Source organism: Channa argus, chromosome 23 (assembly GCF_033026475.1).
Source record: "Channa argus isolate prfri chromosome 23, Channa argus male v1.0, whole genome shotgun sequence".
In the NCBI taxonomy this organism is placed as follows: domain Eukaryota; kingdom Metazoa; phylum Chordata; class Actinopteri; order Anabantiformes; family Channidae; genus Channa; species Channa argus.
The window spans coordinates 1541795-1555700 of record NC_090219.1 but is presented as its reverse complement, the minus strand read 5'-3'; the positions used below and the strand labels follow the sequence as shown (position 1 = coordinate 1555700).

Here is a 13906-nt window from a genome sequence, read left to right as displayed (position 1 = left end):
TACTCAGTTTAATGGCGAATTTTGGGAGGACTTGAATTAAAAAATGAGGGATTACTCTGTGTAATGACATCCTCTTTCATCCAGTGACTCCTCTCCACACAAAATCTGATAGTTGTTGTGGAATAGTTGAGCAAATATGAAACACAGAAATTATTTTCTCTAAATTAAAAATCTGGTTCCTTTAATCCTCCACCCTTAATGTAATAGTTTACACTACTTCATTGTGTTGCATAATGTCACATGATGACAACCTACTGAGCCTATTAGAATGTAGAGCAGGGACCTACTGGGACATTAGTAAGGTGCCAATAACGGATAACAACCAGTGAATGGCTTGATATCATCCAAAGCAGGTAAAATAAAATTCACTAAGAGTCACTTGTTCAAAGTCTACTAGATTGCTTGTTTGTCTACCATGTGGAGCCTTCTTCAAATCTATCCACATTTATTAATGATGCTTCAGCCTGGACACTGAAAAGTCTCTTTCTCCCTTTTAAACTCTTCCTGGGTTGACTTTGCTTTAGCTTTGGAACTAAAAGTGGTTTTCCTTATTGTATAGTTTTGTTGCTCTTGGCAAACAGTTTGAAACTGCCCCTGGAGGTCAACCCACTTGTAAATTTAAAGTGCAAGCCCAATTTAACACATCCATTCAATTCAATTCAACTTTATTTATAAAGCGCCAATTCAATACAAAGTCATCTTAAGGCAATTTATAGAATAAAGTCAAGAGTCTAAAGATGTACAGAGAGAATCCAACAATTCCCCCCTGTTGGGGTGAGTGGAAAGTGAAGAGAGAAAAGAAAAAAGAACAACAAAAGTGATGATAAAACATCAGGCAGGTTTGTAGGACCAGTAGCTCCACGCTGGAAAACGCACAGCTTCAAAACCCGGGGACACCTGCAAAGGGGGACAGCGAGAGGGCGACAGAAAAGGAGAAAGACAACTATGGGAGAAAACACAGACTTAATGTCATGCAGGAGAGGAGAGAGTGACAGGAGGTGGGGGGCCCCCCAGCAGTCTAAGCCTATAGCAGCATAATTATAACTAAGTATAACCTTTATCAAAGTGGAAGGTTTTGAGCCTAGACTTAAAAGTGGAGGGTGTCTGCTTCCCGAATCAGAACTGGGAACTGGTTCCACAGGAGAGGAGCTTGAAAGCTAAAGGCTCTGCATCCCATTCTACCTTTGGAAACTGTGGGAACCACAAGTAGGCCTGCATTCTGAGATTGAAGTTGTCTACTGGGATGATATGGTACTATGAGGTCTTCTATATATGATGGAGCCTGACCATTCAGTGCTTTATATGTAAGAAGCAGGGTTTTAAATTCTATTCTAAATGTAATGGGAAGCCAATGGAGAGAAGGTAGTGTAGGTGAAATATGATCTCTCTTGCTAGTTCCAGTCAGCACTCTTGCTGCAGCATTTTGGATTAATTATAGTAGTGCAACCTAGAAGTAAAAATACATGGACTAGTTTTTCGGCATCACTTTGAGACAAGTGATGCCGATAATTTTGTACCGTAGTTGGAAGAAGGGTGTTCCAGAGATTTGTTTTAAATGTGAGGTAAAGGACACATCCTGGTCAAAAATAACTCCAAGGATTCCTTGCAGTAGTACTGGAGGCCAGACTTATGACATCTAGAGTAATGATATGGTTGGACATTATATTTCTTAGATTTTGGGCCCAAATACTATGACTAGTTTTGTCTGAGTTTAAGTAAAACATTAAGTAAAAGATTATGGGACATCCAGGCCTTTATGTCTTGTAGGCATGCTTGAAGCTTGATTAACTGACTTTTTTCATCTGGTTCCATAGATAGATATAGCTGGGTATCATCAACATAGCAATGGAAATTTATGGAATGTTTTCTAATAATATTGCCTAAAGGAGACGTGTATATAAAGTAAAAAGTATTGGTCCTAACACAGAGCCTTGTGGAACTCCATAGCTAACCTTTGTGTGCATAGAGGATTCATCATTAACATGAACAAATCGAAATCTTATCAGATAAGATTTAAACCAGCCTAGTGCAGTTCTTTTAATCCCAATGTCATGTTCCAGTTCCAGTAATAAAATGTTGTGATCAATGGTATCGAATGCAGCACTAAGATCCAACAGAACAAGTATAGAGACTAGGCCATTATGATGCCAAGAGAAGATTGTTGGTGACTTTTACCAGTGCTGTTAATTTACTATGTCGAACTCTAAATCCTTACTAAAAGTCTTCATACAAAGTAGTCCTGTAAAGGTGGTCACACAATTGTTCTGCGACTAATTTTTCAAGGATTTTCGAAATAAAGGGGAGATTAGATATTGGTCTGTGATTGGCTAAAACACCTGGGTCAAGACAGGGTTTTTTAAGTAGTGGTTTAATTACAGGTGCCTTATAGGCCTGTGGTACATATCCTGTTCCTAAAGATAGATTAAGGATATCTAATAGGGTCTAGCAGACAGGTTGTTGGTTTAGATGAGGTAATAATTGAAGTTAGCTCAGCGAGATCTATAGGTTAAAAGCAGTCTAAGAGGGATTGGGGCCTTATTGATGATTCTAGCACAGTTGTACGTGAAGATCTATCTGTAATATTTGGGGGGAGGATCTGGTGAATTCTTTATCTAATAGCTACAATTTTATTCATAGAGTCATCAGTCATGAGAGTCGTTGCTGCTCAGAGTTAAGGGAAAACTAGGCTCAACAGAACTATGGCTCTTAGTCAGCCAGGCTACAGTGCTGAACAGAAATCGGGGGTTGTTCTTGTTTTCTTCTATTAATGATGAATAATATGTTGTTCTGGCATCACTGAGAGCTTTTTTGTACATTTTTAAACTATTTTTCCAGGCTAAATGAGATTCTTCATAATTTCTGGAACGCCACTTCCTTTCTAACTTTCGTGTTGCCTGTTTTAAGTTGCGTAATTGTGAACTATACCATGGAGATCGCCTCTTCTGGTTTACTGCCTTCTTTTTCAGAGGGGCAACAGTATTGACTATTGAACGTAGTGAGGCTGCAGAATTGTCAACAAGATAATAAACTTGTGTACAGGTGTAACATTAAGGTGGCTACTTTTCATTGTAATAACATATGGTGAAGCAAATGATGAAAGAATAATTTCTTCCTCTTTTTTTCCCTATAACTGCTGTATAGTCCGTTTTTGTAAATTCAAATGTTATTAGAAAATGGTCAAACAGAAGAGAGTTGTGAGGAAATATTGTTAAATTATCCGCTTCAATTCCATATGTAAGGACAAGGTCTAACGTGTGACTAAAACATTGAGTGGGTTTATTTACATTTTGAGAAAAACCAATTGAATGAATTAAATGAAGTGCTGAGGCAGTTACTGTCAGCATCTACATGAATGTTAAAGTCACCCACTATAATGACTTTATCTGTACTAAGCACAAAATCAGATAGAAAATCAGAAAATTCTATCAAAAACTCTGAATAAGGGACTTGAGGACGGTACATGATAACAAATAATGGGTGGCAAACATCTGATGCCACTCATCCAGCGTTAAGTGTCATTTTTTTTTTTTTAAAGATCATTTTATTTTACAAATTAAAGTTAGCCTAGTTATCAAGTGGCATGGACAATTTTGCAATTATTTAATTTTGCAATAACTTCCTTTTTATACACCCCTTGACCATTTTTTGTTATGATGTTGAAGGTACATTTGTAATAGCTGAATTTTTAATTTAATTTAATTAAATTTTTTGTCTTTTCGGTATCCTGTTAATATCAGGGTCACCACAGTTGCTCATTAGTCTGCATGTTGATTTGGCACAGTTTTTACACTGGATGCCCTTCCTGATGCAGCCCTCTTCCCTGCTGTCCCTTTCGTAATAGCTGAACGAGATTTAATTTGTACGTTGATGAAAACAACATTCTTTTGTAAAATTGTAAAGTTGCTGCACCTAATGTGAAAAAATGGGAGGAGCAACACACACACTGTGAGGGGATATTCTTGATTCAAAACAAAAACTAATCTTCCACAGAGATTAGTTTCCTTCATGTGTCTCAGTGTTATAGCATGCTGCATGTTCTGTTGTCTTATGATTTTGTGTGTGTGTGTGTGTGTGTGTGTGTGTGTCAGTGTGCTTGTGGCAAGTATTATGTATTCTGTTGTAGGTCTGCTGAGTTTGTCTGATGTTTTTGAGGTGATCTGTCCTCTTTAGAGGCAGTTAGGGCTGAAGAGAAAGTTAAAAAAAAAAAAAGTGGCGAGTTACTAACAAATTTAAAACAATTTCGGTTTAATTGTCCCTTTTTTTTTTTTTAATTACTGGGTTAAAAACGTAGTCTTTGTGAGGTCCTGATATTCTCAGACGAGGCTTTAGAGCAAAACCACAAAGTAACCAAAACGACTCACAATCCCATATTATGTGTTTTTGTGTTGTATTAAGGACAACTTAATGCTTCAGGAAATTCAGTCCCACTTTCACCGGGTGAACAGAAAAACTAAACTAAAATATGATCATTCAGCAAGGTACTTACTTTTGTTTAAGGCTCTGGGGAGCATTAGGCAAAGAAGCCCCTCATAACAGTTGCCAAAAGGGTTCCCAATTAAGGCTGTTTTGGCACCCCTTTTTCCAAATGTTTCCTGTATGGCCTGCAAACATTTGTCTGGTGATCGTATGCCTCTGTCTGAAAGTGCCAACATGAGCACAATCCTGCTCTGCCTGTAATATACAGTTAACAGTTTGTAGTCACTGTCTCTGGCCAGGTTCACATTAATCAAGCTTGATAATTTGTTCCATTTAGTTTGCTTTCATCTAACCAAATAATTTGCGGCCAGTATTATCAGGCTTCTATCCATGTTCTCTATTCCCGGTGTAAAGTTGAATTCAGCAGGTTTATGCAATTGTTGTAGTTTTCTTCTTGGTAGCTGCCTATAAGAGACTAAGAGATAACAGACTAGACTGCTCTGTCATTCAAACTTGAGTTTCTACAAATCTTTTAGCCAAGACAAAACTTGAGTACTTACTCATCAGTATAGAGTTTGAGGTTGTTCTTTGAGGCCCATAATTTCAGATTATTTTTTTAAAATTATACATAAGATTAAATACTCTTTGCTTTTGTTGTTGATCAGTTTTAAATGATCATCATTATAATATATAATATAACCTCTAATTAACAATTCCTTCCTTCAAACATCCATCCAAACTGAGTTTGAAATAACAACCTGTTATTGTGGTTGTATTGACAGTGGTAACTGTTCTGTTTCTTGGGAATATCATTAACATTGTCTTGTCATACAGTATAAATGTAAAGACTCGTTAATTGTTGTTACAGCATTTCAAGAGAGTCCTGTAGGAGAGGAAAGAAAACCACCTTACCTGCTCACTGCTCTTGTGAGCCAGTCATGTTTTTCCCCTGTCTGTTTCTTTTCTTTGTTTCCTATTGGTGAGTGGGGGGATTTTGCTCCTGGGATCCCATACTGTCATGGTCTGTCACCCTCACATTTGTGGTGAAGAAAATGAGGTTGCAGTGCTTTTATAGCTCGCTGGCAACCTGAATATTGTTCACAAAGAAAAGTGCTTTGCTGTCCTTTCCATTTCACGTACCAATACTAAAGTAACCATGTAACTTGTAAGTGGTTATCACGTATTGCTTTTTCTTGATGTTTTTGAAAACCAGATCACAACAACAGCCCCAGAAATGTCTTGTTGGTATATTTTTGGATATGCTTGGTTATTGTCTGGTTTAGATGGAAATCAAATCTTCTTGTTTAGGGTTTCCACCAGGGTAAAGATGATCATTATAACCAAATGGAATAGCTGTTGGGACAAGATGAAACACAATCTGGTTTCTCCTGTTGTAGTTGAGATGTGATGTGACTCCCTTGGACTCCTGTTTTGTGTGTCAGTACATTGAGTAATTCCTAGTTCTAGGTTAGTGCTAGAGCTAATGTGGAGGTAGTTCACCTTACAAACCTTCAAGGAGGTGGCTTGCTTTTCCATGAGTTGCTATAACTCATCTAGCAGCTGATTGGTTGGTTGGATAAACACCGTTTCCTCCTAGACATGTTTCCTTTTTTGGTTAAAGTGATATATTTTGGGTTTTTACTATGAACAATAAATTATGTGACTTAGCAGAGGCTGAATGCATCAGTTTATATTATATTTGACATATTGTGTTGTACTTCTAATAATTTATTCCAAGTTAGTCTAAGCTCATTTAGCAGACCCGCATTTTGTAACGTAAGTTTCACTTGTTTCTTCATACATTTTTGGATATTCAAAGTAAGGTAATGGAAGCTGTGTGACTCAGACCTAAAGAGTTTTATTACAGACAGAGGATAAATGAGTACACAAACTTTTCACTAAAGTCAACTGAAGGTTTGGACGATAAGGAAAACAGCAGGCAGCTGCATGCTAACTAGTCTCCTCTGAATTTGGTGGCTAATGTTATCATCCTAATGTAGCTGTAGATTCACATGAAATAGACTAATCCCATACTCTATTAAGATGTTTAGTTTGTTAAAAAAGATCTGTGTGTGGGAGAAGATCCATATCCGCATGATGAGAGCTGCATGTGCACAACTCGAGATCCACAAATGCGTAGAGCAATACAAAACTTAGAAAAAAAACTTAGTACTTAGAAATAAGATTTGTACTTGAAAGAGTGTCTTTGTGCTTAAAAATCTATTTCATACATATATAAAAGTACACATTTTATTTACAATGCATCTAAATTTGTAAATCATAAAATACAGTTAAGAATATTTATTGCACTGAATTAGCTCCATAGTCATGTATATCAGATTGTTTCCAGATGAGATTCTTATCTTCAATGACAAGAAGAGCAATACTGACCCTGTTACTGTTGTTTTTAACAACCATTGTTTTTATTTAGTGCATGTTAGATCAGTACTACCAAGAAGATAGTTTGTGTGTTGTTGTCAGACTTTGTGTTGCATGGCACCTAGAATGATGTAACATTGGTTTCTGCGTTTTAACAGGTGATGCTCAATGGCATTGTGGTAGATCTACAGTACAACAGTAACTAGAAGATTTATGGCTTTTTAGACAGGGTATCTTTGAATAGCTAGCAACCTTGAGGCTCTCTGTTTTGTGTTTGTTGGTAAGAGTTAGTACAATTTTGTAGTCATGGTGCTCAGCAGTAGTGTTTGACCTTCTAACAGCTCAGTGTGTATAGCTGGATTGATGGATGTCCAAGCCTCTTATTCACAGCTACAGAATTCACCTGAACTGAACTTTCAAATCCAGACAGACAGAAACTAAAATAATGTGGGCAAAAACAAACTAAAATTTTCTGGAAATATGCCAACAAAAGGATTTATCTGTGTGGTAAAAAATAATTTAGGTGAATCCCTTCTCTAACACTAACCCGATTGTTTTTGTGCCTAAGCCTAACCTGCAGTGTTGGTGCTTAAACATAACAAAGTTGTAGCTCAGTGTTTAGTATTGTAAACATGACAATGAAGATCTGGTACATAATTACGACTTTTGTGCCTTCTGGCAGGTCAGGTGGGGACCGGCTAAGCCATATGTATGTGTTTATAAGAACAGACAACAGGCCAGTATTGATAAAATCCGAATTGGGTGCTAACAATGGCACATGTAAGTTAAAAATTATAGTATGCTATAATATATAGCCAGCCCTCCAACTCAGCATGAACTGATATGTTACCTACAGTTGTGCAATGGATCTATCAGTGTTTAGACTTCAGAAAAGACAAGATGTTCTGGAGACAGATCAGAATTCCATACACAGAATACAGTACTTGTGGTCAAACATCTTCAATAAGTTAAATTATGAGCTTTAAGTTTGTATTTAATTTTTGATTAGGTGCATGTTTTATGTTAGGTTTAGTTTTACATCTAAAACAGTTTAATGTAAGATGCACACAAAAAGAAAAGACATCAGGAGAATGTCAAATGTGTTTGCACAGCACTGCAGATGCAAAAATAGAAAGAAGAAAGTTCCAGAAAACTGTACGTGCCCTAGCTATGAAGCGCCTGCAGGAAAATAGACCCCGCTGAGTCCTAAATACTTTTGAGGCGTACTTTCTGTTTGGCTGCTGTCCTTAAACCTTCTGCAGAGTAATGGCTAATTCACGTCTGTTTTCTCCACAAAAATCTTCAGATTCACTGTTTGCACTCTTTCTTTAGATGTGTAGAACAGGCTTTTGAAAATTCTGTGAACCTACCCTTATTAGAAAATATCTGAGAGCAACCTCAGACCTGAAATGAACTGCACTGCTGGGTTTGATAAATAACACACACGACTCAAGGCACAGAATGAATGAGAAACAAGACCGAAACCGCTTACTAAATCGGACCATAACAGAGAGGAACTCAACAACTGACAGTATTGACTGGAGAAGTGGCAGGAGAAGAAAGACGAAGAGAAGAGTCAGAGGACTTCAGCTTTTGATTCAGTGTTTGTAGGTTTGCTGTAAAGCCTGAGGGCGTTTTACTCAGCTCGAGACTATTGCTAACCTGACAGCAGGATTAGATAAGTATAGAAAAATGCAGAGAACCAGTGTAGGAGAGGTGTTTACGTCTGGATGAAAGGTTTGCAAAGGAAAATAGCTTTACTTTCTTTGGATTCTTTCGCGCTGATCTCAGGGAAATACTACAACTTTTGAATACTGTCACTTTTTGCCAAAATGGCATCGATTGACTTGTGTTTTGAATAGATTTCTGAAATTGAGATTACTCCCAAGGGTTTATAACCTTTCAAGACCAAGCTTACCTGCCTGTCAGAGCTTTGCTCTGTGCACTAATCTCCAAGCATTGTCAAGGATACAGAAGATTTTCTAGTTTAGTGAGGAAATATATCCATCCTGCTGTGAGCAAAACATACAACCAAGCTATTCCATGCTCCGCTTTAGATGGTGGGTCTAACGTCATTGATCAATTCATGTCTCTGAAGCATGAAATTTGGTGTTTTGTTGTTATCATTGCTTCTGGCAACTTTGGCTACAGTGAGTTCTAAAATGACTAAAAACAGAGAAAGTTACTGCCTCTCTTAGCTGGAAGTGATTTAGCTACACTTTTTTGGAAAGTAACGACTTTACAAGCTGTGCCGTCCCAACTAACAGACATCAATTACATAAAGCATGCAACCATTACTTTGCAGTATAAATTATTATGACACAGTTGACAACAACTTAATGATATGTTAGTGATGACTGGTTCATGCCACAGGAGGTTGAAGTTTCAAATCTCGTTCTTTGTTTATAGGACACTAAATGGGTTTAGACATGCTCAGACCCCTGTACCACACTGTCAGACACCTTAGATCCTCCAGCTAAAGACTTCTGTCTGTCCACAGATCAAGGACAACACATTGCCTTGTGCTTTCCCAGCGGCTGCCCCACAGGTCCATGACTGGTTCATGCCACAGGAGGTTGAATGAGGTTTTCTTTTTAAGTTGCAGCTTTCTCTGAAACAAATTTTAAACCATGAGGGTGATAACATGGGGTACAAACTTGTTAGAAGCACAGGACAAGGTAAGAACCTGTGGTTCTGTAAGACTGACAAAAAATGTTAAATAGGAATATAGAGTCCAAAAACACTGCGACTGCAATTCTAAAAATCCCACTGCTGCTCTAAAAGTAGTTTAAGTAGTAACTTCATTAAATTGTTGTCACCTCACCCTATAACTAAGCCGCACATGCAAGCTTCAAAGTTTAATCCGCACCTCCCAAATAATGCTGTAACACATAACATTAGTCAACAAATCCCCCAAAAATTGCACATTTAATAGTGTAAATAAAAGTCAGTTTTCAGTTAGAATCATCAGTATAGTGATATAAATTAATGGAGAATTTCGTAGTTGTGGGGCAGCCGCTGGGAAAGCACAAGGCAATGTGTTGTCCTTGATCTGTGGACAGAGTCTTTAGCTGGAGGATCTAAGGTGTCTGACAGTGTGGTACAGGGGTCTGAGCATGTCTAAACCCATTTAGTGTCCTATAAACAAAGAACGAGATTTGAAACTTCAGTCTGAAGCTAACAGGGTGCCAGAGCAGGGAGGCAGGAATCTCAGTAATATAGTGTCTGTTTCTTGATCTTGTTAAAAGTCTTCCTGCAGTATTCTGAGCTAATTGGAGACTGGATGTAAAAAAAAAAAAAAAAAAAAAAAATTTCTGAGCGATGCCAAAGGGGGGGAAAAAAACATGCAGTAATGAGGCGAGTGGATATGAAGGTGGTGACAACTTTCCGAAGGTCACAGACATAGAATGTTCCCGAATGAGTTTTTAAAGCTCACTGATGCAAAGCTGCGGGAATCAGGGCTGCTGGGCTGCTGCAGCATCCCCTGCTGGAAGCCAAGTCCCACTTTTTACAAAAACCATAACACTATAAAATCAAAATATATTTCTACAACAATTGTAATCTCTTGGAAAATATTTTAAAAGGAATTTACATCCTTACCAACTTTACTAAATTAACGACGTTAGACAGTTTGTTAACGCCAAATATGAAACATCAGTCTATAAATAGTTAATTGTGCCATCGTTCCTGTCCCAAATCCTCAAACCATGGCTGTGTTAAATGAAGAAATGTGGTTATGCAGTTTGTTTTAGCTAAATGCGGAAACAAAAATTGAAAACGTAATGAAGAAAAAGTGTTGTTGCTGTGCTGATTAGTGCCATGGATAACAATCTCTGTGTATAGAAAATGAAAAAGTGTTTAAATCAAAACACAAAGTTATAGCTCGAGAAATAAATTTAATGTGATTTTTTTAAATGACCAAAACTAAGTTTATCAGGTTACTTTGGAGCAGTATGGCACAGTTAGTGAATCAGCTTCAAACAAATAACAGATGGATGGAGGCTGGGATTGTGGGTGGTGCCGGACATTTAAGTTGCCCACTCTGTATGTGGGTAGAGAAAATGAATGACAACTAGCTATATTTTGCCTCTTGTTTACCTCTTTACACACAACACACACATCAACAGTGTGTTATCAGTAAGTGTATGAACATATGAGTGAGTAAGAGAGTCTGGCCAAACATCAGGAGCAGTTTAGCGATCAGTGTCTTGTACATGGAAATCTTATCATCTTTTTTTTATTTGTATTATTTTTTTTTTACTTCTGCAGTGTTTTTGCCGTATGCAGTGTTGCAAAGGTACTTAAGTTACTTCATCCTTAAAAGGGCAAAATTATTATTCAAATGTTCAGAGTTTGTGTGTGTGGGTCTGGTTTATACCAATGTTGGACAAAATAAAACCAGTAATTGTCTCTACAGGAAGGCTGATTGCAGTTTCCAGAGTCAAGGCAGCCACTTGGCACAAAAAATACAGCATAAATTTGAATCCCATTAGCAGGCTAGCTATTTGCTTCCTCTTGCACATGATTTGTGCATCACGTTTGTGAGTTCCTATGTGATCCACTGCTTATTAGAATTAATAAGTTACAGAAAATGGTCAGTAGGATATTTAATAGTACGAGTGTGTGCATGAGCCATAGGGTTAATCCTGAACAGAAGGAAAATCAATTGAGCACAATTAGCTAAAGTTGTAGAGGGGCTTAATTACTGTGTTTTTTTTTGTTTGTTTGTTTGTTTTTTTTCCCCTACAGTTACTAGTGAATATGCATCCTTGGCAAAAACAGCATGAAGACAAAAGACTCTGTGAAACAGTTTTTAAAAAGTAGAAGTCGGGATGTATACAAGAACATTTGCTATTAATTAAATCTTCCTTGAACTACAGTAAATTTGGCTTTAAGAAAGGGAAGGAATATGGCACAGATATCAATCTTTCTTGAGAATGCTGTTCTCAAATCCCGAGTAACTGTGTAAGAACAAAACTAGTGAGGAAAGCCACCAAGACACCCTGCACTTCCTTGAATAAGTTCAACAGCTGAGATGTAGACATACAGTACATAATTAATCAAGTTTCATTCAATATTGTCACAAAACAAAAGGTTAAAGTTTGCAAGGAAGTGAATACTTCTACTTTTCTAGGCTCTTTAGAACCTAAGAAAAGAAAACTCAACACCTTCCCGAAACTGGGGTCTGTCGTCTCTTAAACAAAGAAGCTAAACCTTTCCCAAATGTCTATTTCTTCTTTTCCTATGTCTGTGCCATTCCCTTAGGTTGCCAGTCCCACTATTAACCAAACGTTTTATCCTCAGATCCGCTAAGCTCATGTTCCACCGTCAGCCAGTTTTTGCCTGCTCTGTAATCTTTGTGTTCTGACTGTGTCATTCAGGAGGAGGCAGCCAAGCCAAAGAATCTCTCCTCACAGAGATTGTCTCCAAAGTGGTGTTTTCTTGACTGTAAGTACTTCACATTTTTAATTCCTTAATCTCAACCTGATCAGTTTTTCCACTGCCTGGATAGCCTTGCGACAGTACTTTTTCTACCAACTTTTTCTGTGCAAACGAAATCTTTGAAACTCAAATATTGCACATATTCCACATGTAAATATAGACGTTCTTAGGTATTAACTTGCCCTCACTTGTCCCTTTTATAGAATTGAAAAAGTCAGTCATTCCTGTCTTGTGAATTAAGTGAAGGTCAAAACAACCATACAATCTGCTATTTTCTCAAATACATTTTTAATTACATTTATTGTGTATTATTAATTGACAGGTAAATGAATGAAAAGCTATCTGAAGATTGACTTATGTCAAATGGACTTCTTTCTTTTTTTCCTTTAGATTTCCTTTAGAGTGAAGAAGCTGCTTGAATGAATAACAGAATATTTCTAATCAAAAAGAAAAAGAGTCTAGTTGACATAATTCAACCTTTGGATAACTAGACCTGGATGACTGAGAACTTTCACAGACAGTGAAAAGCTGTTGTGTGAATCTTGTGCTGTACATATCTTTAAACAGCCCCTTTGTTTTGTCCAATTTGTATTGTTGCCATAACAACAATTAATTCAGTGAATTCCCCATTCTTCACAACTTTGCAATTTAAAATATCATGAAAATGTTGCAACGTGCATTACAATTAAAATAGCTTCAAATAATTTCTAATGTATTCCTAACTGCATTGATATCAGAACAATTCTTTGAATCCAAGACTAAATCACTCAACCTGAATTTGCCGTGCCTACAACTATTTATGTAACAGACTTGCTCCTACACTGCCTGCTAAGTCCGTTATAGCATTTTGTAAATGGCATTTAGCAGTTATGTTAACCAAATTAGATAAAATGCCAGAAAATTAATAATAAAATATACGTATGGCATCTTTACCTGTGTAAAATGCCCAGTCCATGTGTTAAGGCAAAACTAAAACCAATTATCCTGCAGTGTAAGGTACATTAAGTAAATATATTTGTATTTTCTTTTTTCCAAAGAGTTTTTGATGACATAAATCATAGTTTATAATGTTTTTCTGGTAAGGAAGTGAGGGTTGGATAGCTAGGTGACAAAACAGAGGACCTTGACTTGAGAGACACCTTGAAGTCCTGTGTGATATCCTATTTGGTACTTAAGTTAACAATGTTTCTGTTTTAACCCACACTGCCCTTCCCTAACCCTAACAATTTAATATTAAACCTAACCAAAAGCAAGTAGTTTTTGTTCCAAAACTAAATGAAGTTGTGATTTATAATGATTAACTGAGCCTACTAGCATGTGGAACAGACATTTGTAAATCATATAGGGTCTATAGAGTGGAAAGTTTTAACACAGACTTAAATAGTTGTGAACCATTGACAACCCAGGTATTGCCCAACTTGTTGAGTGACAGTACTTTCTTCCTGTAGTTACTAAGTTTCATTACATGGGAGTGACATAGGCAGGTAATTTTGAGGGAAGTGTACACACTACGACAACAGGAGGATTAAACTATACTATCGATACAGAAACAAAGCTTTTTGAAAAATTTGATTTGTGTCAGCAGCTGGTGGCAAGTATGAGTTTGTCTGCAGGCTGATGGAACAGATAAAACATGAGGTTCATGATATCAGTATCTGACAGCTGGTAT

General features: G+C 37.1%; 1 protein-coding gene across 8 annotated transcripts in view; it reads left to right on the top strand.

Annotated features, from left to right (window-relative positions):
• Positions 1 to 13906, top strand: part of LOC137108617 (diacylglycerol kinase zeta-like) — a 106331-nt gene that overhangs the window by 61452 nt on the left and 30973 nt on the right. For all 8 annotated transcript variants that reach the window (XM_067493428.1, XM_067493427.1, XM_067493429.1 and 5 more), the window contains one exon: positions 12177 to 12243. In XM_067493428.1, the coding sequence (XP_067349529.1) occupies positions 12177 to 12243 (67 nt within the window). The remainder of the gene's footprint in view (positions 1 to 12176; positions 12244 to 13906) is intronic.